Source organism: Salmo salar, chromosome 07, assembly GCF_965601325.2.
Source record: "Salmo salar chromosome 07, fSalSal1, whole genome shotgun sequence".
In the NCBI taxonomy this organism is placed as follows: Eukaryota; Metazoa; Chordata; class Actinopteri; order Salmoniformes; family Salmonidae; genus Salmo; species Salmo salar.
The window spans coordinates 52,594,679-52,620,753 of NC_138297.1; the positions used below are offsets into that span (position 1 = coordinate 52,594,679).

The 26,075-nt window shown below is 44.4% G+C and overlaps 1 protein-coding gene across 1 annotated transcript in view; it reads right to left on the reverse strand.

The window, feature by feature from the left end:
- The window catches only part of LOC145850357 (membrane-associated guanylate kinase, WW and PDZ domain-containing protein 2), a 184,672-nt gene that overhangs the window by 103,667 nt on the left and 54,930 nt on the right, over positions 1 to 26,075 (reverse strand). Inside the window, exon 2 of the mRNA XM_045722163.2 lies at positions 12,671 to 12,787. Within this exon, the coding sequence (XP_045578119.2) occupies positions 12,671 to 12,787 (117 nt within the window). The remainder of the gene's footprint in view (positions 1 to 12,670; positions 12,788 to 26,075) is intronic.

Genomic DNA, 26,075 nt, shown 5'->3' on the forward strand with positions numbered 1-26,075 from the left:
TCATACAGGTTATCACTGAGGAGGAGTCAGTCAGCACTGCCTTGTGTCTTAGTCATACAGGTTATCACTGAGGAGGAGTCAGTCAGCACTGCCTTGTGTCTTAGTCATACAGGTTATCACTGAGGAGGAGTCAGTCAGCACTGCCTTGTGTCTTAGTCATACAGGTTATTACTGAGGAGGAGCCAGTCAGCACTGCCTTGTGTCTTAGTCATACAGGTTATCACTGAGGAGGAGCCAGCACTGCCTTGTGTCTTAGTCATACAGGTTATTACTGAGGAGGAGCCAGTCAGCACTGCCTTGTGTCTTAGTCATACAGGTTATCACTGAGGAGGAGCCAGTCAGCACTGCCTTGTGTCTTAGTCGTACAGGTTATCACTGAGGAGGAGTCAGTCAGCACTGCCTTGTGTCTTAGTCATACAGGTTATCACTGAGGAGGAGTCAGTCAGCACTGCCTTGTGTCTTAGTCATACAGGTTATCACTGAGGAGGAGCCAGTCAGCACGCCTGCGCTTGCCGGTCCGGGGGGTCGTCAGCCTGCCGGCAGTCAACAGGTTATCACTGGGAGGGCAGCGCACGCCGGTCAGTCCAGGCACTGGGGGGCCGTCGCCTGCCTGTGTCTTAGTCATACAGGTTATCACTGAGGAGGAGTCAGCACTGCCTTGTGTCTTAGTCATACAGGTTATCACTGAGGAGAAGGTGGGAATCAATGGAACAGGAATGAAACAGACATTTCCTCCACAAGTAACATTTCAGATATAGAATCCATCATTATAACGATACAGTAAGTCTGGAAAAAGCAACACTCCAGACTCAATATGTCAGGGGTTGAAATCACTAGAGAAAGAGAAGTACTTAGCATGACTCAACCCCACTCTCTTCCCAGAACGCCAGAGCATCAGCTCAATATTATCAACCAGTTGTAGGACACAGATGGCTCACTGGGAGCTTCATGTCAAGGTGGCCCTAGGCTGAACACATCCAGTATCTGAGACAGGGAAACATGTGGCAGGGTCCCAGACACACAGATCATGACCATGTTGCGTGTTCTATGTGTGGGGAGAGATGCACTCTTCTCTCTGGTTCTCTCTGGAGCCTCATCTGCAGAAGAGCAATGCTTCACAGCTCATGTTCACTATGGCCTATCAACATCTGTGTCCCGCCCTGTCACTCAAAACCACCGGGCACAGAGCCCAACCCCTTTTCACTTTCACCATGATTGACAGCCCATGTGGCCAATCACATCAGTTTTAGGACCTCAATCCTGTTATTGTTTGTCCCTGTTTCTGGAGGGTCGTGCCTGTTTTATCTCCGTTTTGAGAGAGAGTAAAAGAGAAAGAGAAAGCGAAGGAGGGAGAGGGAGAGAGAAAAGAAAGAGAGCGCGACATTGAGAAGCGTCACGCTTTTGAAGGAGGCAGGGAGTGGAGACAGTTGTTGCCATGGAAACCGCGGCCGGGCTCTAGTGAGTAAGTGAGCTGCTAAAGTGAGCGTGCTGTGCTGTGGCGTATGCGAGGGAGGGCGCCTGCGCCTGGCTTCGACCAATCTAACCTGAGGCTGAGTGAAGGGTGAAGGAGAGGGAGAGAGTCCAGACGGAGAGAAGGAGAACCAGAGAAGAGCCTGAGGCACAATTATAGTGTGAGACAGGGCTGATTGCACAAGCCTTAGATCTATAGAGCAGAGAAACAGGTCTCCTCAGGTCTCTGCTGTGGGTCCCCCCCCCCCCCCCCCCCACACACACACACACACACACACACACACACACACCACACACACACACACACACACACACACACACACACACACACACACACACACACACACACACACACACACACACACACACAAACAAACAAACATGCCTGACTAATGGAGACACCTTTATTACGGAGCACACAACTCTTTCGTCTCCACACACAGCCTCAGCTCAGAGCTCCACAATGGGGCCCTTTGTTCCAGCTCCAGCGTGAGGCTCAGTGTCAACCTGACTTTCATTAGGCAGCCTCTGTGCTAATAGAGACAGTGTGAATAATGCATGAAGGAAGGAAGGAGCGCTCAGGAGCCATTATTATTATTATTATTCTATTGCTGCCATCAATCATAAACACAAGGATAACAGGAAAGGGACGTGAAAGAGACAGGAAAGGAGGGAGGGATACCTGACAGATACCTGGCAACCCGCCTAACAAGCACATGCTCAGAGTGTGAGATCGGTAAAGCCCTTTGAGTTGAATTGAGAGAGGTAGAGGATGACCCCCTACTGTGGCACACAGCTCTCACCAGTACCAAACAATCAGATCATCACACAGCTCTCACCAGTACCAAACAATCAGATCATCACACAGCTCTGACCAGTACCAAACAATCAGATCATCACACAGCTCTCACCAGTACCAAACAATCAGATCATCACACAGCTCTCACCAGTACCAAACAATCAGATCATCACACAGCTCTCACCAGTACCAAACAATCAGATCATCACACAGCTCTCACCAGTACCAAATAATCAGATCATCACACAGCTCTCACCAGTACCAAACAATCAGATCATCACACAGCTCTCACCAGTACCAAACAATCAGATCATCACACAGCTCTCACCAGTACCAAACAATCAGATCATCACACAGCTCTCACCAGTACCAAACAATCAGATCATCACACAGCTCTCACCAGTACCAAATAATCAGATCATCACACAGCTCTCACCAGTACCAAACAATCAGATCATCACACAGCTCTCACCAGTACCAAACAATCAGATCATCACAGTCTCACAGCTCTGACAGAGAACAGGTAGTTTGTGGCACATTCCTCTCTCTCCCTCTTTCTCTCTCCCTACCTCTCTCCCTCTCTCTCCCTATCCCTCTCTGTGAGCACTACTCATTAGTAAACACCCCCAGTGGTCTTTCCTCCCTATCCATTAGCATACACTCAATGTCCCTCTGGGCAGCAGCCTCACCATTAATCACGCACTCTGGTACACAAACTCCGCCCATTCTAACACAATGCTCCCATTCCACATAGCAGCACATGCATGCACACACACACGGCATATATTCAATCACACCCTCCATAAAACCTAAGTTCCCATTTACAGATGCTCACTGGGTGTTTTGTCCATCAAGGACACATTGGCTGGACGCCTCCCCTGCTAGGCGTCCCACCATTAACAACACAAGGTCTCCCTACCTCCCTCCCTCTTCACCTGTTGGGGCACCACCCACCATTAAAACTAACTAACAGGCTGATCATGGGCATTTACATGGACAGAGCACGACGCTGCAATGTCAATCAATGGCATGTCAAAGAGGGGGAAGAGAGGGAGAGACAAAGAGAGAGAAAGAGAGTGCAACATATTTTTTAAGAGTTGAGGAAAAGAGAGAAAGAGAGAAGACTAAATCTCTCTGTCTCTCTGTCTCTCTCTCGCTTTCTCAATTCAAAGGGCTTTATTGGTATGGGAAACATATGTTTACAAAAAGTGAAATAAACAATCAAAAATGAACAGTAAACATTACACTCAAGTTTCAAAGGAATAGACACATTTATATACTGAGGCATAGACACGTCATATTATGGCTATGTACAGTGTTATAATGTCTCTCTCTCTCCCAACTCCAGCCTCACTGATAAGTCCCACTTAACAACCATAGTCTCTCCTGTGCTCTTTTCATCCTTTGAATCAGCTGCATTATTCAGAGTAACAGGTAAGCCCATTTCCCACAGAGAGCTTTACTGTGTCCACACACGTAGACTGCCATCACAGGCAGTGAAGGAAGCCAAGAATAGCTACAGTAGATTGCTAGTAGTGCTGGGACGATTCCAGCATCGCGATTCTTGTTAGTATCATAGCAAGGAAACAAAACACGAAGCAGATTTAACTTCTCTGGGAAAGGGGGGCAGTATTGAGTAGCTTGGATGAATGAGGTGCCCAGAGTAAACTGCCTGCTACTCAGGCCCAAAAGCTAGAATATGCATATAATTAGTAGATTTGGATAGAAAAAACTCTGAAGTTTCTAAAACTGTTTGAATGATGTCTGTGAGTATAACAGAACTCATATGGCAGGCAAGAACAAATCCAACCAGGAAGTGGGAAATCTGAGGTTTGTAGTTTTTCAAGTGATTGCCTATCCGATATACAGTGTCTGTGGGGTCATATTGCACTTCCTAAGGCTTTCACTAGATGTCAACAGTCTTTAGAACGTTGTTTCAGGCTTCTACTGAGAATGGGAAGAGAATGAGAGCTGTTGGAATCAGGTGTCTGGCATCTTCTCAGTCACGCGTGCAGGCGTGAGCACAAGCTCCCTTCTCTTAAATTATGAAGACAAAGGAATTGTCTGGTTGGAAAATTATTGAAGACTTATGATAAAAACATCCTAAAGACTGATTCTATACATCGTTTGACATGTTTCTACGAACTGTAATGTAACTATTTTGACTTTTCGTCTGGACTAAACGCGCGCTCTTGTGAATTTGGAATGCTGGACTAAACGCGCAAACAAAATGGAGGTATTTGGACATAAAGATGAACTTTATCGAAACAAAACAAACATTTATTGTGGAACTGGGATTCCTGGGAGTGCATTCCGATGAAGATCATCAAAGGTAAGTGAATATTTATAATGCTATTTCTGACTTTTGTTGACTCCACAACATGGCGGGTATCTGTATGGCTTGTTTTGGTGACTGAGTGCTGTACTTAGATTATTGCAAAGTGTGCCTTCGCTGTAAAATCTGACACAGCGGTTGCATTAAGGAGAAGTTTATCTTTAGTTCTATGCATAACCGTTGTATATTTTATCAACGTTTATGATGAGTATTTCTGTAAATTGATGTGCTCATTAACCGGAAGTTTTGGAGGCAAAACATTTCTGAACATTACACGCCAATGTAAAATGTTTTTTTGGGATATAAATATGAACTTTATCGAGCAAAACATAATTGTATTGTGTAACATGAAGTCCTATGAGTGCCATCTGATGAAGTTCATCAAAGGTTAGTGATTCATTTTAGCTGTATTTCTTGTGACGCCTCTCCTTGCTTGGAAAATGTCTGTGTGGTTTTTCTTGTCTAGGTGCTGTCCTAACATAATCTAATGGTATGCTTTCGCCGTAAAGCCTTTTTGAAATCGGACACTGTGGTTCGATTAACAAGAAGTGTATCTTTAAAATTGTGTATAATACTTGTATGTGTGAGAAATTTGAAATATGAGATTTTTGTTGTTTTGAATTTGGCGCCCTGCTATTTCACTGGCTGTTGGCGGGGCGGGGATAGCATCCCACATTTCCCAGAGAGGTTATTAACTTCTTTAGGAAAACAGCCCTGATGTTGGAAACAAATATCATTATCTTGTCATCCAGACTCACATTTATTTATTTTCCAAGCTGTAGCACATTTTACATACAGCAGAGAGAGAGAAGAGAGAGAGAGAGAAGAGAGAAATAGAGAAAGGGAGAGAAGATCAGAAAAAGAGAGAAAGAGCAATAGAAAGAAATTGTGAGAAAAAGGGAGTAAGCAAGAGTGAGAGAGAAAGGGAGAGTGAGAGAGCGAAAGACCCCATACATTCAGACTGCATACAGTATAACAAAGGAATGTCCTAGAATCGAGGTGGGGCGGAGCCTATGGGTCATTGTCATCAGAGTGGCACATACTAATGTCACTCAACTAATGACCCCCTATCAAATCAGAACTAGGTGGATTACCAGGTGATGGGGCTGATTTCACACTGTCACATTGGAGTCAGAAGAGACAATTTGTCTAAGAGCTGGAAGCACTGTATTAGCTTGCCACATCTTATCGCTACGCTATCAGGGTAACTTACACGGAATACTATTGGCATGAGCTGCAGTATCTCTGTCCTCAACCCTGTCCCTGGCTCAAGTATCTATCCCCTGTCCCCTGATCCTGGTTCATGTATCTATCCCCTGCCCCCGGATCCTGGCTCAAGTATCCTCTGTCCCCTGATCCTGGCTCAAGTATCTATTCCTACCTTTGCCTCCCTCTCTCTTTCCTCTCCCTCTCGCTCTCTCTCTCTGCAGTCTTCTACAGTGGCTTGCGAAAGTATCTACCCCCTTGGTATTTTTCCGATTTTGTTGCTTTACAACCTGGAATTAAAATAGATTTTTTGGGGGTTTGTATCATTTCAGTCACACAACATGCCTACCACTTTGAAGACTCCTTTATGCAATCAGATTTTAAAATAGCTTTTCGGTGAAAGCACATTTTGCAATATTGTGAGTACATAGCTCGACCATCACGGCTAGCTATTTTGACACCCACCAAGTTTGGGACTCACTAAACTCAGAATTACTATTAGAAAAATTGGATTACCTTTGCTGTTCTTCGTCAGAATGCACTCCCAGGACTTCTACTTCAACAACAAATGTTGTTTTGGTTCCAAATAATCCATAGTTATATTCAAATAGCTCTGTTTTGTTCGTGCGTTCAGGTCACTATCCGAAGGGTGACGCGCGAGCGCATTTCGTGACAAAAAAATCAAAATATTCCATTACCGTACTTAGAAGCATGTCAAATGCTGTTTAAAATCAATTTTTATGCTATTTTTCTCGTAAAATAGTGATAATATTCCAACCGGGCAACGTTGTATTCGTTCAAAGAGAGAAAGAAAAACATGGCGAGTTCTCGTGACCGCGCATCTCCAGTCTCACTGTCCCAAGGCTGACCACTGCTCCTATACTTTTCCCAGAGACAGCAGACACCCCATTCCACTTTCTGGCGGCTTTAGAGAGCCAATGGGAGCCTTAGAAAGTGTCACGTTACAGCACAGATGCTGTATTTTTTATAGAGATGCAACAGAAGGACAACAAATTGTCAGACAGGGCACTTCCTGTATGGAATCTTCTCAGGTTTTGGCCTGCCATATGAGTTCTGTTATACTCACAGACGCCATTCAAACAGTTTTAGAAACTTTAGAGTGTTTTCTATCCAAATCTACAAATTATATGCATATTCTCGTTTCTGGGCAAGAGTAGTAACCAGTTTAAATCAGGTACGTTTTTTATCCGGCCGTGGAAATACTGCCCCCTAGCACCAACAGGTTAAACAAGTCATTTTTTAAAATTTCACTTCACCAATTTAGACTATTTTATGTATGTCCATTACATGAATTCCAAATAAAAATACATGTAAATTCCAGGTTGTAATGCAACAAAATAGGAAAAACGCCATGGGGGATGAATACTTTTGCAAGGCACTGTATGCGTATGGGTGAGGTTGTTTTTTTTTTAAATATATTTTTTAAATAATTATTTATTACAAAAACACAAGGAAGATGTAACATTAAGTAGTAGAACATGAAGGACAAACAATACAGCATCAAGACACTATCAAACATGTATCAGTCTTTGCGCAACAGAGCCATCCTTATGTGTGAGGGTGCGTGTGCATGATAGTGATATAAAATATATGTCATAGTTTCCTTTTTCATGATCACAGTCTTGTGAAACCCGGTCTCTCCAGATCTCCTAACAGTACTTTTCTTAGGGTCAATTTTAGATCAATGCTATGCATTTTCAGCCATTCCTGACCCTGAGACCAGAAACAGGCTGGTTACCTGAGGGCAATACCAAAATAAATGATCTATTGATTCTGTATCCTCACAACAAAATCTGCAGAGCTTCGATGATTTTATGCCCCAAATATTCAACATTTTGTTGGTGGCAAGAATTCTATATAATAATTTTAGCTGAAAAGCACGAAGTCTTGAATCTTGCGTTGTTTTATACATCAACTGATACACCCTGTACCATGGAATCGGTACATCAACAATCTTTTCTCAACTATTTTGCAAACTGTATGGCACAGTTGTCAACATCCTGGTCCTCAAATGAAACTGGTATACTTTCCTATTTATGCTATTTTTATTCTTCCGCCAGTTTTGATCCTTTATAGTGGGCAGACAGACCAGACCAGTTCCCTACCTCCTCCCGCTGCCACCCACCTCCTCCATTTTTGGGGCAATGCTGTAATCAATTGGTTGTACTCTTGGATTGAGCACACCTTCCTGTACAATTCTGATAACTACATGAAGGACATAACTCTACCATTACAATTTACAATATAATTTAAGAACAAAATACCCTTTTCAAACATCTTTCCCATAAATACAGGTATTTGATCAACCAGCACATTTGAGTTCAGCCATAATATTTGTTGTAATATTTGTTCTATCTTTTCAGGGGGATGAAATTGAAATTGTAGCCAGCTCTGCAATGCTTGTTTGAAAAAGACAGATACTTTGAAAAAAGTATCATTTTCAATTAATCGAAAATGAGACATGGCAATCTGCACAAAGGCAAAAAGGCCATTTTTAAACAATGGATGAGCTTTTCTTATTAATCTACATGAGAACCATTTAGGGTTCAAATAAAACTTTTGAATTCGTGAAGCTTTTAGAGAGAGGTTTAGTGCTTTCATATTTAATAATCTCAACCCACCCAATTCATATTCATTATATAGATAGGCTCGTTTTATTTTGTCTGGTTTAGCGTCCCAGATAAAGTGAATACTTTTTTGCTCATATGATTTGAAAAACGAATCATCAGGAGTAGGCAGCGCCATAAGTAAGTGAGTAAACTGAGATATGACTAAGGAGTTAATCAGGGCAATTTTTCCATAAATAGACAGGTATTTACCTCTCCATGGTTGCAGGATCTTGTCTATTTTTACAAGTTTGGGTGAGGTTGTTAGTAACAGGTCTCTTGGTCTCTCACTCTCATCCCATGAGGTGCGTCATCGCTCTTTTCTCTCCTTTCCCACACTCCCCCACCCACTTCCACTGGGCCTGTCCTTCCGCTGTCTCTCATCTGTCCATCTCTCTCTCTCTCTCTCTCTCCTAGCACCACACGCTCCAGTCAATGGAAGTCCAAGGCCATGCAGCTCCTGTGCTGCGGGAATAATGACTCACACTGCCTCTGATCATCCACTGCCAGCGCTCTCTCTTTCATTCCCCCTCCCCCTCCCTCCCTCCCTCCCTCCCTCCCTCCCTCCCTCCCTCCCTCCCTCCCTCCCTCCCTCCCTCCCTCCCTCCCTCCCTCCCTCCACAAACCCACCTCATGGAGTTATGGGAGAATAACACTGGTGCCCGCCTCTAACAAATAGGCCTTCTTGTACCTCTCATTTCCCTGTCCACAGAGGAGAGGCAAAATGTGCCTAATGAAATCTCCCTGACGTGTCTTGAAGAATGTCTCTCCATTATGGATACAGACAGATGGGCTGGAAAGGCATGGCTAGGGTAATACATTATGAACGCACACATGCACAGATGTGCCCACACACACAAGCAGACCGACACACATGCAGACCCCCACACACAAGCCTACCCACACACACGCAGACTCACACACACAAAAATGCATGAGGATGCATGCACGCACACACACACATACACACTTCCAGTTAATATCACCGAAGATGACATTTTTGAGAGCAAATGTTGTACAGATAAATATCATGAGGACCATTAAACGAGTGAACACACATCACTGACAAACTGAAATGGTCCACCCAACAGCGCCACTTCAACCTCAGGAGGCTGAATAAATTTGGCTTGGCACTTAAAACACTCCCAAACTTTTACAGATGCACAATTGAGAGCATCCTGTTGGGCTGTATCACCGCCTGGTACGGTAACTGCAGCGCCCGCAACCGCAGGGCTCTCCAGAGGGTGGTGCGGTTTGCCCAACGCATCACTGGGGGTGCACTACCTGACCTCCAGGACACCTACAGCACCCGATGTCACAGGAAGGCCAAAAAGATCATCAAGGACAACAACCACCCGAGCCACTGCCTGTTCAACCCGCTATCATCCAGAAGACGAGGTCAGTACAGGTGTATCAAAGCTGGCACCGAGAGACTGAAAAACAGCTTCTATCACAAGGCCATCAGACTGTTAAATAGCCATCACTAGCACATTAGAGACTGCTGCCCGATATACATACATAGACTTCAAATCACTGGCCACTAATAATTGGAACACTAGTCACTTTAATAATGTTTACATATTTTGCACTACTCATCTCATTCAGTATGTATATACTGTATTCTATTCTATTCTACTCTATTTTAGTCTATGGTGCTCCGACATTGCTCGTCAGCAATTTTACTTTAAATGTGTGTGTATTGTGTGTATTGTTGTGCAATTGTTAGACATTACTTGTTAGATATAACTGCACTGTTTGAACTAGAAACACAAGCATTTCGATACACCCGCAATAACATCTGCTAAACATGTCTATGTCACAAATCAAATGTGATGTTATGGATTAAACATAATCTCCTCCATAACATCATGAGAGACAAGAACCTTGATGAGACACCTTATGCAGTGTCTACAGAATACTCATCTACAGTAGAAGTGGGAAGTTTACATACACCGTAGCTAAATATATTTAAACTCAGTTGTTCACAATTCCTGACATTTAACCCTAGTAAAAATACCCTGTCTTAGGTCAGTTAAAATCACCACTTTATTTTAAGAATGTGAAATGTCAGAATAATAGAGAGAAGGATTTCTTTAAGATATTTTTTCTTTCATCACATTCCCAGTGGGTCAGAAGTTTACATACACTCAATTAGTATTTGGTAGCATTGCCTTTAAATTGTTTAACTTGGGTCAAACGTTTCAGGTAGCCTTCCACAAGCTTCCCACAATAAGTTGGGTGAATTTTGGCCCATTCCTCCTGACAGAGCTGGTGTAACTGAGTCAGGTTTGTAGGCCTCCTTGCTCACACATGCTTTTCAGTTCTGCCAATAAATTCTCTATAGGACTGAGGTCAGGGCTTTGTGATGGCCACTGTAATACCTTGACTTTCTTGTCCTTAAGCTATTTTGCCACAACTTTTGAAGTATGCTTGGAGTCATTGTCCATTTGGAAGACCCATTTGCGACCAAGCTTTAACTTCCTGACTGATGTCTTGAGATGTTGCTTTAATATATCCACATAATTTTCCTACCTCATGATGCCATCTATTTTGTGAAGTGCACCAGTCCTGCCTGCAGCAAAGCACCCCCACAACATGATGCTGTCACCCCCGCGCTTCATGGTTGGGATGGTGTTCTTCGGGTTGCAAGCCTCCCCCTTTTTCCTCCAAACATAATGATGGTCATTATGGCCCAACAGTTCTATTTTTGTTTCATCAGACCAGAGGACATTTCTACAAAAAGTACGATCTTTGTCACTATGTGCAGTTGCAAACCGTAGTCTGGCTTTTTTATGGCGGCTTTGGAGCAGTGGCTTCTTCCTTGCTGAGTGGCCTTTCAGGTTATGTTGATATAGGACTTGTTTTACTGTGGATATAGATACTTTTGTACCTGTTTCCTCCAGTATCTTCACAAGGTCCTTTGCTGTTGTTCTGGGATTGATTTACACTTTTCGCACCAATGTACATTCAACTCTAGGAGACAGAACGCATCTCCTTCCTGAGCTTTATGACGGTGCGTGGTCCCATGGTGTTTATACTTGCGTACTATTGTTTGTACAGATGAACGTGGTACCTTCAGGTATTTGGAAAGTGCTCCCAAGGATGAACCAGACTTGTGGAAGTCTACAATTCTTTCCTGAGGTCTTGGCTGATTTCTTTTGATTTTCCCATGATGTCAAGCAAAGAGGCACTGAGCTGGAAGGTAGGCCTTGAAATACATCCCCAGGTACACAACCAATTGACTAAATTATGTAAATTGCCCTATCAGAAGCTTCTAAAGCCATGACATTATTTTCTGGAATTTTCCAAGCTGTTTAAAGGCAGTCAACTTAGTGTATGTAAACTTCTGACCCACTGGAATTGTGGTACAGTGAAATAATCTGTCTGTAAACAATTGTTGGAAAAATTACTTGTGTCATGCACAAAGTAGATGTCCTAACTGACTTGCCAAAATTTGTGGAGTGGTTGAAAAACGAGTTTTAATGGTTCCAACCTAAGTGTATGTAAACTTCCGACTTCAACTGTATATGCATTGTTGCCAATGAAACATAACAAACATGACTAAGTATTGAATCTCTTTTGACTGTTTCAGTCTAAATGCTGTGTAGGAGCACTGCTACACACATACACACATTCCATTATTAGACCATTGCTCTCCAAATGCAGTGCTGGAGGGCTAGCTAGATAGTCAACTGAGGTGGAAGACTAAAACTGGCACGGTTTTAGAATAAATAGGCCTTAACTATGGTGCCTGCTGAGATTCAGGTGCTGATTACAGAATGGCGCTGCCAAGGTTCAATTTGAGACCACCCTCCGCTGAGACAGACGGCTGCTGGAGGCCAGGTTCAACCCTCCAGCCAAATCATGAAGATAGATCATCCATTACTGAACCCAGCCAGACCAACAGAGAGTCAGTAGCTGCTGGAGAAGAAGTGGAGGCTGGGAATGAAGACAGAAGATTCAAGTGCCAATGTATTTCAACGATTGGAAGGAATCTACTGGTTGTGTATGTATTTGACGTATTCCCAAATTTGGAAAGTGAGATTTGAACCAGATCTGTGAATATCTCATAGCTAGTTTTTCCAGGTGGCCTGGCCAGGAAACATAGAAGATTCCGTGTGTTATTGGACAGGTAGGCTGGGGTGGATGAAGAATATCTCCCTGTGAGAGGGCGAGAGGGACACCAGGTAAGAAATGGGGACTGGGTCGGGGGGGGGGGGGGGTGTTACTCACAGGGTATGGTGCGGAGGTAGAGGTTGTCTCTAATGATCTGCTGGAGCTCGTGGTCCACTGAGGCCTTCTGGAAGCGCAGGTTGAGGTAGTGACGCAGGTCCTTGTCTATGACGCCCCCTGGAGGAAAAGACCAATAACAACTCGGTAAGGCCTAAGAGCAGGTGTCATGGTCAGGGCCAGGAGTTTGTCCCGATCACGTGACCAGCCGTACGTTTTTCCTGTGGTCTGGAAAAACTCAACAGTCAAACCCATGATGTCACAATAGACAATATTTGCATATTATGCAAACAAACACCAAAGCATGGACCAGTGTGAGCTCTATCAATCAATCAATCAATCAATCAATCAATCAATCAATCAATCAATCAATCACATTTATTTATAAAGCCCTTTTTACATCAGCAGTTGTCACAAAGTACTTCTACAGAAACCCAGCCTAAACCCCCAGAGAGCAAGCAATGCAGATACAGAAGCACGGCTCTATCGGTTCAACATCTGTCAACACAGCCCTTGGATTGGGAGTGAGGGTGTTAATTGGTGAATGAGGCAAACATGTGTTGAGAGAAATGTCTACACATCTAGACATAAATACGTAATGAGGTCTCTGGGGGGTCTTTCTCTCCCCCTCCCTCCTTTTTCACTCCTCCCCCCATTGCAATTATGAATGGGCTAAAGCTCGCCCACTCTAAATGTGCCTCCTCAGCAGGATGGAGGGAGGGAACGAGGGAGGGGTCGAAGGGGAAGGAGAGAGGGAGGCAACGGCAAAGCTCCAGGGAGAGAGAGAGAGAGAGAGAGAGAGAGAGAGAGAGAGAGAGAGAGAGAGAGAGAGAGACCTGGAATGGACACAAGCCTCATCGATACTCCACATTTGTACTACTACCACTCACTGTGTCTATCTGTCTGCCTGTCTGCCTGTCTCGCTCTGCCTGTCTGTCTGACCATATATATTCCACTCTTGTACCATCCCATGTACACCATATACAGTGTTGACATACACAGACTCCACACACACAGCCTGCAACCACAGGAGATCGGTGCCACTTTAATTGGGGAGGACAGGCTTGTGGTAATGGCTGGAGCAGAGTATTTCCATGTGTTTGACGCCATTCCATTCGCTCCGTTCCAGATGTTATTATGAGCCGTCCTCCCCTCAACAGCCTCCTGTGCCTACAATATCCTCTTGAAATATCCTTCATCTCAAGCCAACCAAGAGGGCACACCTCCTCAAACCAATGGAATTCCCACTGAAACAGGATGATTGAATGGACTCGCCATTTCCATTGATAATTCTAAGAGGGAACCAGAGAAGAAATGTGCCCCTAACCTTCAGCAGACACTAAAAGACAGTGATTTGGCCCAACGCCTGGCAATGCTTAGGTCCTCTATCTCATCTTTCAGACCCCAAGGCAACGACATTCAAACGTTCCTTCTGTTGGAGAGCATGCGCACTGACAGACTCAACGCAATCTCAATCTGTCAGCCAGAGAGCGTTTTATAATGAGCGTCGAGAGGTCCGATGAATTCATGAATAACCTACTTTTGAAGAACAAGTTTATCTGCCGACAACGTCGGAGGAATGTTTTAACTACTGCATTCCCCTTTCTCCCTCTCTCTCGCACCGCACCAACATTGTACAAATGAATTGCCTAAACATGAATTTATAATCAAAGACTACGCCTGAATGGGGTCAGAAATAAAATCCTGTTCTACCAAGGAAACAAAACAACCCAACCAGCCAATTGACATCAGCATGAGAAAAGAAGCTATTCCATGTTAATCCACACAGTAAAAAACAGACTGATACATACATCATTCAATGCAAAAACACACACACACACACACACACACACACACACGATACCTCTTCCCCCCCACACACATACCTAAATTCACCGACGACACACAGTAAAATGCACCTCTTGCACGGCGGGTCTCACAGTTGAGTGTTATTGGCAGCCAGCTGTGTCAGTGTCCGTTCTCCACAGGTACGTATATCTCCACAAAGAGCCCAGCCAGCAGCAGCCTCTTCCAGGCTCACAGTCAGTACAGCAGTGAACAACCCCCTCTCCCCTAGTCCCACTCACTGTGTCTATCTGTCTGATCCACACCACCTCTCCTGGTGCTGTTCATTTCATTCCGCGGATGGGAGAGGAAGGAGAGATGAGGCAGGAGAAAGAACGAGAGAGAGAAAGAGAGAGTGTGTGTGTGAGTGAGAGAGAGGAGGAGAGAGGGAAGGGGGGGGTGCGACAGTTGGGAGGCAACAAAGGAAGCAGGCTCCGGCGGTGTGGACCTATCACAATGAGATCCCTCTTCCCATGAGTCTGTGGGATTCTAAAGTCCACCGGCTCCCCCTGTCTGTAGCTGCCGGTAGCGCAGGGCAGAATATTTTTTTTCCTCCATGCCATCCTGGGTGCTCTGTACTTTGACAGCCCAGTGAATAATAATGTCAGCCGTCTGCCCTCCTCCCAGAGCAGATGCCCATCACTAGCACCACGTGACCCGCCTGTGACCCTGCGTCATTGCTCGTGACACATGAAAAAAAAAGAAGCTGTCTGGCCCACAACATGGGCTAAATGTGATGGTGCCAACAGCTGTCATCGGATTGAATTAAAACAATATGAGCTGTGGCCAGTAATTACTGTGTATTTACACTGCGCTGTTGCATGATGGGACAAACAAACAGAATGCAAGCAGAACACTGGTGTCAGCACTTTCTCTGAACTCATTTGTCCAATCTCCCTCTTTCTAACTCTCTCCCTCGCCCTATCCGCCACTTTTTCACTCTCTCTTTTTCTCACTCTTACACACACAAAGCCGCACTCACACACACACCAGATAAGGACAATAATCTGCCACGTACTTCAGTAGATAGACATGGAGGGCAGGTAGATTCACTTACAATGTCACTGAACATTCACCTAACATTAAAACAGCATACCTTACTATGAGCAGCACACAGATACGATCTTCTTTCAGTGTGATTCCTGATGGAAACTTGATTGGGGACAAGATACCAGGGCTGACCCTTGAGGACTGGAGGACTGTGTAAGGACCCTTAAGGACTGAAGAGACTGCATCCTATAAACTTCACCTCTACATGTTGGGCTGTTGAGTGTGTGACCTTCATATAACCCACTTCCAGGAGGAGGATGGTAAAGTAGGTCTTCAGTTAGGTGCACTACAATAGCAGGTGAGTGTCCTCTCTATGGCCCAGGGCTGGTGAAGGATGACACAGCCGTGTGTGTGTGTCATGAGCGTGCCGTGTGTGTGTGTGTGTGTGTCATGAGCGTGCCGTGTGTGTGTGTGTGTGTGTGTGTGTGTGTGTGTGTGTGTGTGTGTGTGTGTGTGTGTGTGTGTGTGTGTGTGTGTGTGTGTGTGTGTGTGTGTGTGTGTGTGTGTGTGTGTGTGTGTGTGTGTGTGTAAATCAATGCGGTGTATGAGGAGGTCACTACAGCGTTCAGTCCTCTAGTGATGAGATCAGTGTGGAGTATCTCTCTCTAGTGGGATGAGGCCATTTCTCATCCCACTCACTCTGCGCTATCATGACACGCCTGACAAGTGAGGAGGATGGGGGGATGGGTGGAGGAGAGGAGAAGGAGAAAGGGAGGACAGGAGATATGGACAGAGAGTGACAGTCAGTGCTGCAGTGGTACTGAGGTAACACAGCAGCAGTAGTGCTGAGGTAACAGCAGCAGCAGCAGTACTAAGATAACACAGCAGCAGTGGTACTGAGGTAACACAGCAGCAGTGGTACTGAGGTAACACAGCAGCAGTGGTACTGAGGTAACACAGCAGCAGTGGTACTGAGGTAACACAGCAGCAGTAGTGCTGAGGTAACAGCAGCAGCAGTAGTACTAAGATAACACAGCAACAGTGGTACTGAGGTAACAGCAGCAGCAGTAGTACTAAGATAACACAGCAACAGTGGTTCCGAGGTAACACATTGCAGTAGTACTAAGAAAACCCCCTTAGCGGTAATGAGGTAACAGCTGCAGCAGTGGTACTGAGGTAACAGCAGCAGCAGTAGTACAGACGTAACAGAAGCAGCAGATATACTGAGGTAATAGCAGCAGAAGTACTGAGGTAACACAGCAGCTGCGGAACTGAGGTAACAGCAGCAGCAGTAGTACTGACGTAAAAGCAGCAGCAGGTATACTGAGGTAACACAGCAGCAGCGGTACTGAGGTAACAGCAGCAGCATCAGAACTGAGGTAACACAGCAGCAGCTGTACTGAGGTAACACAGGAGCAGTGGTACTGAGGTAACAGCAGCAGCAGAGGTACTGAGGTAACAGCAGCAGCAGCAGTACTGAGGTAACAGCAGCAGCAGAAGTACTGAGGAAACACAGCAGCAGCGGTACTGAGGTAACACAGCAGCAGTAGTACTGAGGTAACAGCAGCAGTAGTACTGAGGTAATAGCAGCAGCAGTACTGAGGTAACAGCAGCAGCAGTAGTACTGAGGTAACAGCAGCAGCAGTAGTACTGAGGTAACAGCAGCAGTAGTAGTACTGAGGTAACAGCAGAAGAAGTAGTGCTGAGGTAACACGGCAGCAGTGCTACTGAGCTAACAGCAGCAGCAGTGGTACTGAGGTAACAGCAGCAGTAGTACTGAGGTAACAGCAGAAGAAGTAGTGCTGAGGTAACACGGCAGCAGTGCTACTGAGCTAACAGCAGCAGCAGTGGTACTGAGGGAACAGCAGCAGTAGTACTGAGGTAACAGCAGCAGCAGTAGTACTGAGGTAACAGCAGCAGCAGTGGTACTGAGGTAACAGCAGCAGCAGTAGTACTGAGGTAACAGCAGCAGCAGTAGTATTGAGGTAACAGCAGCAACAGTAGTACTGAGGTAACAGCAGCAGTAGTACTGAGGTAACACAGCAGCAGTCAAGGTTGTGCGCTACTGGTAAGAAGTCAGGTGCAGGAGAGCAGAGAGTCAGTCTGGCACGTAACATTAAACATGTAACAAAACAATTCCACACAAAGACATGGGGGGAACAGAGGAATATATATATATGCAGTGTGATTAGGGAATGTAAACCAGGTGTGCGGGGAACAAGACAAAACAAATGGAACAATGAAAAATTGAGCGGCGATGGCTAGAAGATCGGTGACGTCGACCGCTGAACGCCGCCCGATCAAGGAGGGGAGCCGACTTCGGCGGAAGTTGTGACAGCAGCAGTAGTAGTACTGAGGTAAAAGCAGCAGAAGTTGTGCTGAGGTAACACGGCAGCAGTGGTACTGAGCTAACAGCAGCAGCAGTAGTACTGAGGTAACAGCAGCAGTAGTACTGAGGTAACAGCAGCAGTATTACTGAGGTAACACAGCAGCAGTAGTACTGAGGTAACAGCAGCAGCAATTGTACTGAGGTAACAGCAGCAGCAGTTATACTGAGGTAACACAGCAGCAGTAGTACTGAGGTAAGAGCAACAGTAGTACTGAGGTAACACAGCAGCAGTAGTACTGAGGTAACAGCAGCAGCAATTGTACTGAGGTAACAGCAGCAGCAGTTATACTAAGGTAACAGCAGCAGCAGTAGTACTGTAGCAGAGAGACAACCTGGACTTAGACAAATGCATGCAAATAAACATGCTGAAGCAAAGGCAGACACACACTATCCACAGTATCAGAGAAATACAGAACATGCATGAACATTACAATATGTGCAAGGGAACCTGCAGGCATATCTACATACTAGAGGTCGACCGATTATGATTTTTCAACGCCGATACTGATTATTGGAGGACCAAAAAAGCCGCTACCGATTAATCTGCCGATTTTTTTCCTTTATTTGTAATAATGACAACTACAACAATACTGAATGAACACTTATTTTAACTTAATATAATACATCAATAAAATCAATTTAGCCTCAAATAAATTATGAAACATGTTCAATTTGGTTTAAATAATGCAAAAACAAAGTGTTGGAGAAGAAAGTAAAAGTGCAATATGTGCCATGTAAGAAAGCTAACGTTTAAGTGCCTTGCTCAGAACATGGGAACATATGAAAGCTGGTGGTTCCTTTTAACATGAGTCTTCAATATTCCCAGGTAAGAAGTTTTAGGTTGTAGTTATTATAGGAATTATAGGACTATTTCTCGCTATACGATTTGTATTTCATATACCTTTGGCTATTGGATGTTCTTATAGGCACTTTAGTATTGCCAGTGTAACAGTATAGCTTCCATCCTTCTCCTCGCTCCTACCTGGGCTCGAACCAGGAACACATCGACAACAGCCACCCTCGAAGCAGCGTTACCCATGCAGAGCAAGGGGAACAACTACTCCAAGTCTCGAGTGACGTTTGAAACAAACACTATTAGCGCGCACCCCGCTAACTAGCTAGCCATTTCACATCGGTTACACCAGCCTAATCTTGGGAGTTGATAGGCTTGAAGTCATAACCAGCGCAATGCATTGCGAAGAGCTGCTGGCAAAACGCACGAAAGTGCTGTTTGAATGAATGCTTACGAGCCTGCTGGTGCCTACCACCGCTCAGTCAGACTGCTCTATCAAATCATAGACTTAATTATAATATAATAAACACACAGAAATACGAGCCTTAGGTCATTCATATGGTTGAATCCGGAAACTATCATCTCGAAAACAAAACGTTTTTTCTTTCAGTGAAATACGGAACCTTTCGGTATTTTATCTAACGGGTGGCATCCCTAAGTCTAAATATTCCTGTTACATTGCACAACCTTCAATGTTATGTCATAATTACGTAAAATTCTGGCAAATTAGTTCGCAACGAGCCAGGCGGCCCAAACTGTTGCATATACCCTGACTCTGCGTGCAATGAACGCAAGAGAAGTCACACAATTTCATGTTACCAGGCAATATTAACTAAATATGCAGGTTTAAAAATATATACTTGTGTATTGATTTTAAAGAAAGGCATTGATGTTTATGGTTAGGTACATTGGTGCAACGACAGTGCTTTTTTCGCAAATGCGCTTGTTAAATCATCACCCGTTTGTTGAAGTAGGGTGTGATTCGATGAGAAATTAACAGGCACCGCATCGATTATATGCAACGCAGGACATGTTAGATAAACTAGTAATATCATCAACCATGTGTAGTTAACTAGTGATTATGTTAAGATTGATAGTTTTTTATAAGATAAGTTTAATGCTAGCTAGCAACTTACCTTGGCTTCTTGCTGCCCTCGTGTAACAGGTAGTCAGCCTGCCATGCAGGCTCCTCGTGGAGTGCAATGTAAGGCAGGTGGTTACAGCGTTGGACTAGTAACCGGAAGGTTGCAAAAACGAATCCCCGAATCCCCCCAGAACAAGGCAGTTAACCCCCGTTCCTAGGCCGTCATTGAAAATAAGAATGTGTTCTTAATCTGACTTGCCTAGTTAAATAAAAGTGTAAAAACATATATTTTTTTTAAACGGCAAATCGGTGGCCAAAAATACCGGTTACCGATTGTTATGAAAACTTGAAATCGGCCCTAATTAATCGGCCATTCCGATTAATCGGTCGACCTCTACTACATACATCACAAAATGTCTCTTAAGTTTGACCTTGACAGAAACCACTCAGGCTATTCATTTCTCTGTAGGCTATCTAGAGGCAGTAGTGTTTTAGACACAGATAGAAAAGGTCACCAGTCGCCTTCAGTGAACCAAACACCTCTAGAAACCAATATATGTGGGAAATGACTGTTCTCCTTCCACAGCAGAGTAAAGTATGGAGTCTGAGCCTGCGGTAAGCAGGTGTCATGGAAGCCCCTGGAGAAGGAACAGGCTGTGGAGTCTAAAAGTGAGGAGGGAGACAGCTGTTCCCCTCTGGGAGTTGTGAGCTCATAGAGGTGCCTCGTATGCTACATCATTTAGACTAGCCTAGCGTAACCAGCCTGAGAGGTGCCTTTTTACCACGGCTAGCGTAGCCTATCCTAGCGCTGACTATTTACCAGCCTATTGTGTTCAGCTCAGGTGAAACCACTCAATAGTCCTCCAAAGTAGCTCTGACTGACTCCTGCAGAGATCACTGCGGGCACCCTTTCATCCTGGCATCTATTAAATGTAATGCTGAACACCTAAATGTCATGGTGAATAACAGATACAGGTTTCTATAGAGAGCCTTGATGAGGCAGTACTTCTCTTAAAATCACTGGGAAATGAACAAGGCCCTCTACGGTGTGCATACTAAAGCTCAATCATACAAAACACAACCCCTCTCTCTCCTCTCATTCACACATGTGCGCACAAACACATGCATTCATACACACACAGCAGAAGAAAGGTGGATCTACACATTGGCGCATAGATCATTTGCATGGCTTGTCAGTAAGACGTGAGAAGACTACCATAAAGATGTCAGTGCCATGTGCCAAGCACTCTGCTCCTCACGCAGCCTGAACAGCTTCTGTTCTTAACAACACCATTCAGTCTGCTGTCAATGTGTGTGATGCACTGGATATCGCCCCACACACCCCAGGGCAGCAAGAACACACACACACTGTGCAGTATAATGACTGCTCTTTGTGTGTGTGTGTGTGTGTGTGTGTGTGTGTGTGTGTGTGTGTGTCTGTGTGTGTGTGTGTGTGTGTGTGTGTGTGTGTGTGTGTGTGTGTGTGTGTGTGTGTGTGTGTGTGTGTGTGTGTGTGTGTGTGTGTGTGTGTGTGTGTGTGTGTTTCTTTGTGTTATAAAGAGAGGGGTGTTAGCAGACAGCTGTTTATATAATTAGCCTGTAATTAGAGGGCTGTGGTCGTCTGAAACCTCAGCAGTTCCACCAGGCACACTCATTTAGCTGTCTAAAGAGCACACTGTCAACAACATGACATCAACATTTTATGTGGGTTGATACCAGTGGCAATTTTAACATGTAAATCTTGGTTGGGCAAACCCCCCAAAATGTGTTTTGATGCATGCCAGAAACGCCACTACACAACATAACACTAAACAATACATTAATTGCACTATAACGGTGACAAATGGTGCCCACAAACTGTTAGGGCCTACATAAAGCTGTCCCAACAGCAGAGTCCCAACAGCAGTCCTAACACCTTACCACTGCTACACCTGGCTATCAGCGGAGCCTTGTCTGGCAGCTTAACAATTAATTCAGCCTCATTTACTGCCTTTTTAAAAAACCTAGCTGATATGGCTGACTTGCTTAAACAAATGTGGTTTCTACTGACAATTGAGATGTACAAACTATGGCATAAGGGGACGACGAGCTTATATGTGTCCGGATCCCTCCGGTACTGATGCTCATTCTATTCACCAGTTCCGGAGGTCCAAGTCACCGGCTTTCTAGGCTTCACTGAACGGGATTCATTATCATCAACTCCGGACTGTCTTGTCTGATTACACACACCTGGTTCCCATTTCCCCTGATTAGTATGTTATATATGTGCCCTCTGTCTTTGTCGGTTATTGTTCCCATGTCAGTTGGTGGTGTGAGTACCTATGCGTTGGTGCAGCTGTTATGCTGCGGGCTATATATTTTGTGTATTACGGGTATCATCCCGTGTCGTTCAACAAGGTTTACCCTCACTCTTTTGTTTGGGTACAGCCCAATGTTTTTGTATAAGTGTTTGTTTTGGGTGTATTAAAAACCCCTATTGTGTATTCCTGCGCCTGTCTCCAAAATCCTTTATACCAGTGTGACAATATGAGGCAATTCGTAATTTCGATTAAGACATTAATGAATAAGCTAGCATGGACGTAGTCAATATAACTATTTGTTCAGCACTTTTGAAATGTACAGCGCCAGAATTCAGAACATGGGCCATTCTTACAGTATTCTCCCTGTACACCAAGTCAGAACCGTAGAATAAAGGGGTATATAAGCAGACAATGAAAGCTCTTACAATTTCCGATGATGACATTTCACTAAAACAAGTTATAGACTACATGTGCACCACCAAGTCAGAACAGTAGGCTAAATTATGAGGGGAAAAGGGATCAAATTATTAGGGTAAGGCACATGGGCTACTAACAGCTTACTACACAACATACATTTAGTTTTACTTAATTAGCTACAGTATACATATCTCCCTAGCATATTAAATCATTTATGCGGTAGAATATTTTGTCAACAAACTTTGTCTGGATTTATGATGCTTTCAAGACAACTGAGAACTCGGAAATAAACAAGGTCGAATCATGATGTCAGCGATCTTCAGGTCAGAGCTCTAGAAAGAGTCCAGAGCTCCCGACTTATTTTCCCAGTCTGAGCTCATTTTTGTCATAGTTCCCAGTTGTCTTGAACTCACTGAAGTCTGAGATTTCCTAGTTCAGAGTTTCCAGTTGTTTTGAATGTGTCAGAAGTCATGCTGGATTGACAGCATGGCCAATGTTGAATGTTTATCCTTCTAAGCTTGGAAAAGAGACCCTTAAACCCAAACTTGGAACACACACCCACTCCACTTGCTTTGCAATGCTTGCAGTTAGCCACTGAATCCTTCAAAACCACTCATTGTTGAATTTGTAAATTTCCAACTTGCTCTGTAATGTTTATGTCCAATTGCCGATGAACACCGATACATTTTATCTATAATTTCTCTTCATAAGGATTGAAAAGGATTTGCCAGTAGATTGTCGACTTGATTCATGATGAAGACTGCTAGCCCTTGCAGATTTTGAAAGTATGATGTTGACATGATCAGTCCAATCAAAGCTACGGTAGATATAACGAGGTTTGATGTAATTTTATCTGTGACCAATGACCTTGAGACTTCATGGATGGGCACTTCTAATGTAACTCTATGAATTTTAGAGCTCTCACTGTAGATTTTGCGGTGACGCAGTGTCCCCATGAGTGACAAAACACTGAGCCAATCACGGCACAACTAGAGAACATTACCAACTCCTACGCTCAGTATTTTCCGCTGGCTGCCCCACCTCCACAGAAAGCACTGAGCTCGGCTGAAACGCCTGCATTTTGGAGCTGCCTTACTCAAGAAATAAAAAAATGTTTGTATGCAGCTTAATAACTCAATCATATATATTTTCTTTACATTGTTTGCAAACTGATAAGTGACACATATTAATGCCAAAATAACATGCAAAACGGGCATAAAAAAACCTTGACTTTTTCCACATTGTTTCTTTACAGCCTTATTCTAAAATATATAGAATATATATTTTTTCTCATCAATCGACACACAATACCCAATAATGACAAAGCGAAAACAGGTTTTGCATTTTCTTTGCAAATGCATAAAAAATAAAAAACTGAAATACCTTACTTACATAAGTATTCAGACCCGTTGCTATGAGACTCGAAATTGAGCTCAGGTGCATCCTGTTTTCATTGATCATCCTTGAGATGTTCCTACAACTTCATTGGAGTCCATCTATGGTCAATTAAATTGATTGGACATGATTTGGAAAGGCACACACCTGTCTATATAAGGTCCCACAGTTGTCAGAGCAAAAACCAAGCCATGAGGTTGAAGGAATTGTCCATAGAGCTCTGAAACAGGATTGTGTCAAGGCACAGATCTAGGGAAGGGTACCAAAACATTTCTGCAGCACTGAAGCTCCCAAGAACACAGTGGCTGCGTCATTCTTAAATGGAAGAAGTTTGGAACCACCAAGACTCTTCCTAGACCAAACTGAGCAATCGGGTGAGAAGTGCCTTTGTTAGGGAAGTGACCACCCAATGTTCACTCTGACAGAGCTCCAGAGATCTTCTGTGGAGATGGGAGAACCTTCCATAAGGACAACCATCTCTGCAGCACTCCACCAATCAGGCCTTTATGGTAGAGTGGCCAGACAGAAGCCACTCCTCAATAAAAGGCACATGATAGACTGCTTGGAGTTTGCCAAAAGGCACCTAAAGGACTCAGACCATGAGAAACAAGATTCTCTGATCTGATGAAACTCTTTGGCCTGAATGCCAAGCGTCACGTCTGGAGGAAACCTGGCACCATCCCTACGGTGAAACATGGTGATGGCAGCATCATGCTGTGGGGATGTTTTTCAGCAGCAGGGACTGGGAGACAAGTCAGAGTCGAGGGAAAGATGAACGGAGCAAAGTACAGAGAGATCCTTGATGAAAATCTGCTCCAGAGTGCTCAGGATCTCAGACTGAGGTGAAGGTTCACCTTCCAACAGGAAAACGACCCAAAGCACACAGCCAAGACAACACAGGAGTGGCTTCAGGACAAGTCTCTAAATGTCCTTGAGTGGCCCAGCATTAGCCCGGACTTGAACATCTCTGGAGAGACCTGAAAATAGCTGGGCAGTGACGCTCCCCATCCAACCTGACAGAGCTTGAGAGGATCTGCAGAGAAGAATGGGAGAAACTCCCCAATTACCAGTGTGCCAAGCTTGTAGCGTCATACCCAAGAAGACTCGAGGCTATAATCGCTGCCAACGGTGCTTCAACAAAGTACTGTGTAATGGGTCTGAATACTTATGTAAATGTGATATTTCAGTTTTTATTTTTATGACATTTGCAAAAATGTCAAAAAACTGTTTTGCGATTATGGGGTATTTATGTAGATTGACGAGGATTTTTTTTTTTAATCAATTTAAGAGCAAGGCTGTAATGTAACAAAATGAGGAAAAGTCAAGAGGTCTGAATAATTTCCGAATGCACTGTGTGTATATATATATATATACACTGCTCAAAAAAATAAAGGGAACACTTAAACAACACAATGTATCTCCAAGTCAATCACACTTCTGTGAAATCAAACTGTCCACTTAGGAAGCAACACTTATTGACAATACATTTCACATGCTGTTGTGCAAATGGAATAGACAACAGGTGGAAATAATAGGCAATTAGCAAGACACCCCCAATAAAGTAGCGGTTCTGCAGGTGGGGACCACAGACCACTTCTCAGTTCCTATGCTTCCTGGCTGATGTTTTGGTCACTTTTGAATGCTGGCGGTGCTTTCACTCTAGTGGTAGCATGAGACGGAGTCTACAACCCACACAAGTGGCTCAGGTAGTGCAGCTCATCCAGGATGGCACATCAATGCGAGCTGTGGATAGAAGGTTTGCTGTGTCTGTCAGCGTAGTGTCCAGAGCATGGAGGCGCTACCAGGAGACAGGCCAGTACATCAGGAGATGTGGAGGAGGCCGTAGGAGGGCAACAACCCAGCAGCAGGACCGCTACCTCCGCCTTTGTGCAAGGAGGAGCAGGAGAAGCACTGCCAGAGCCCTGCAAAATGACCTCCAGCAGGCCACAAATGTGCATGTGTCTGCTCAAACGGTCAGAAACAGACTCCATGAGGGTGGTATGAGGGCCCGACGTCCACAGGTGGGGGTTGGGCTTACAGCCCAACACCGTGCAGAACGTTTGGCATTTGCCAGAGAACACCAACATTGGCAAATTCGCCACTGGCGCCCTGTGCTCTTCACAGATGAAAGCAGGTTCACACTGAGCACGTGACAGACGTGACAGAGTCTGGAGACGCCGTGGAGAACGTTCTGC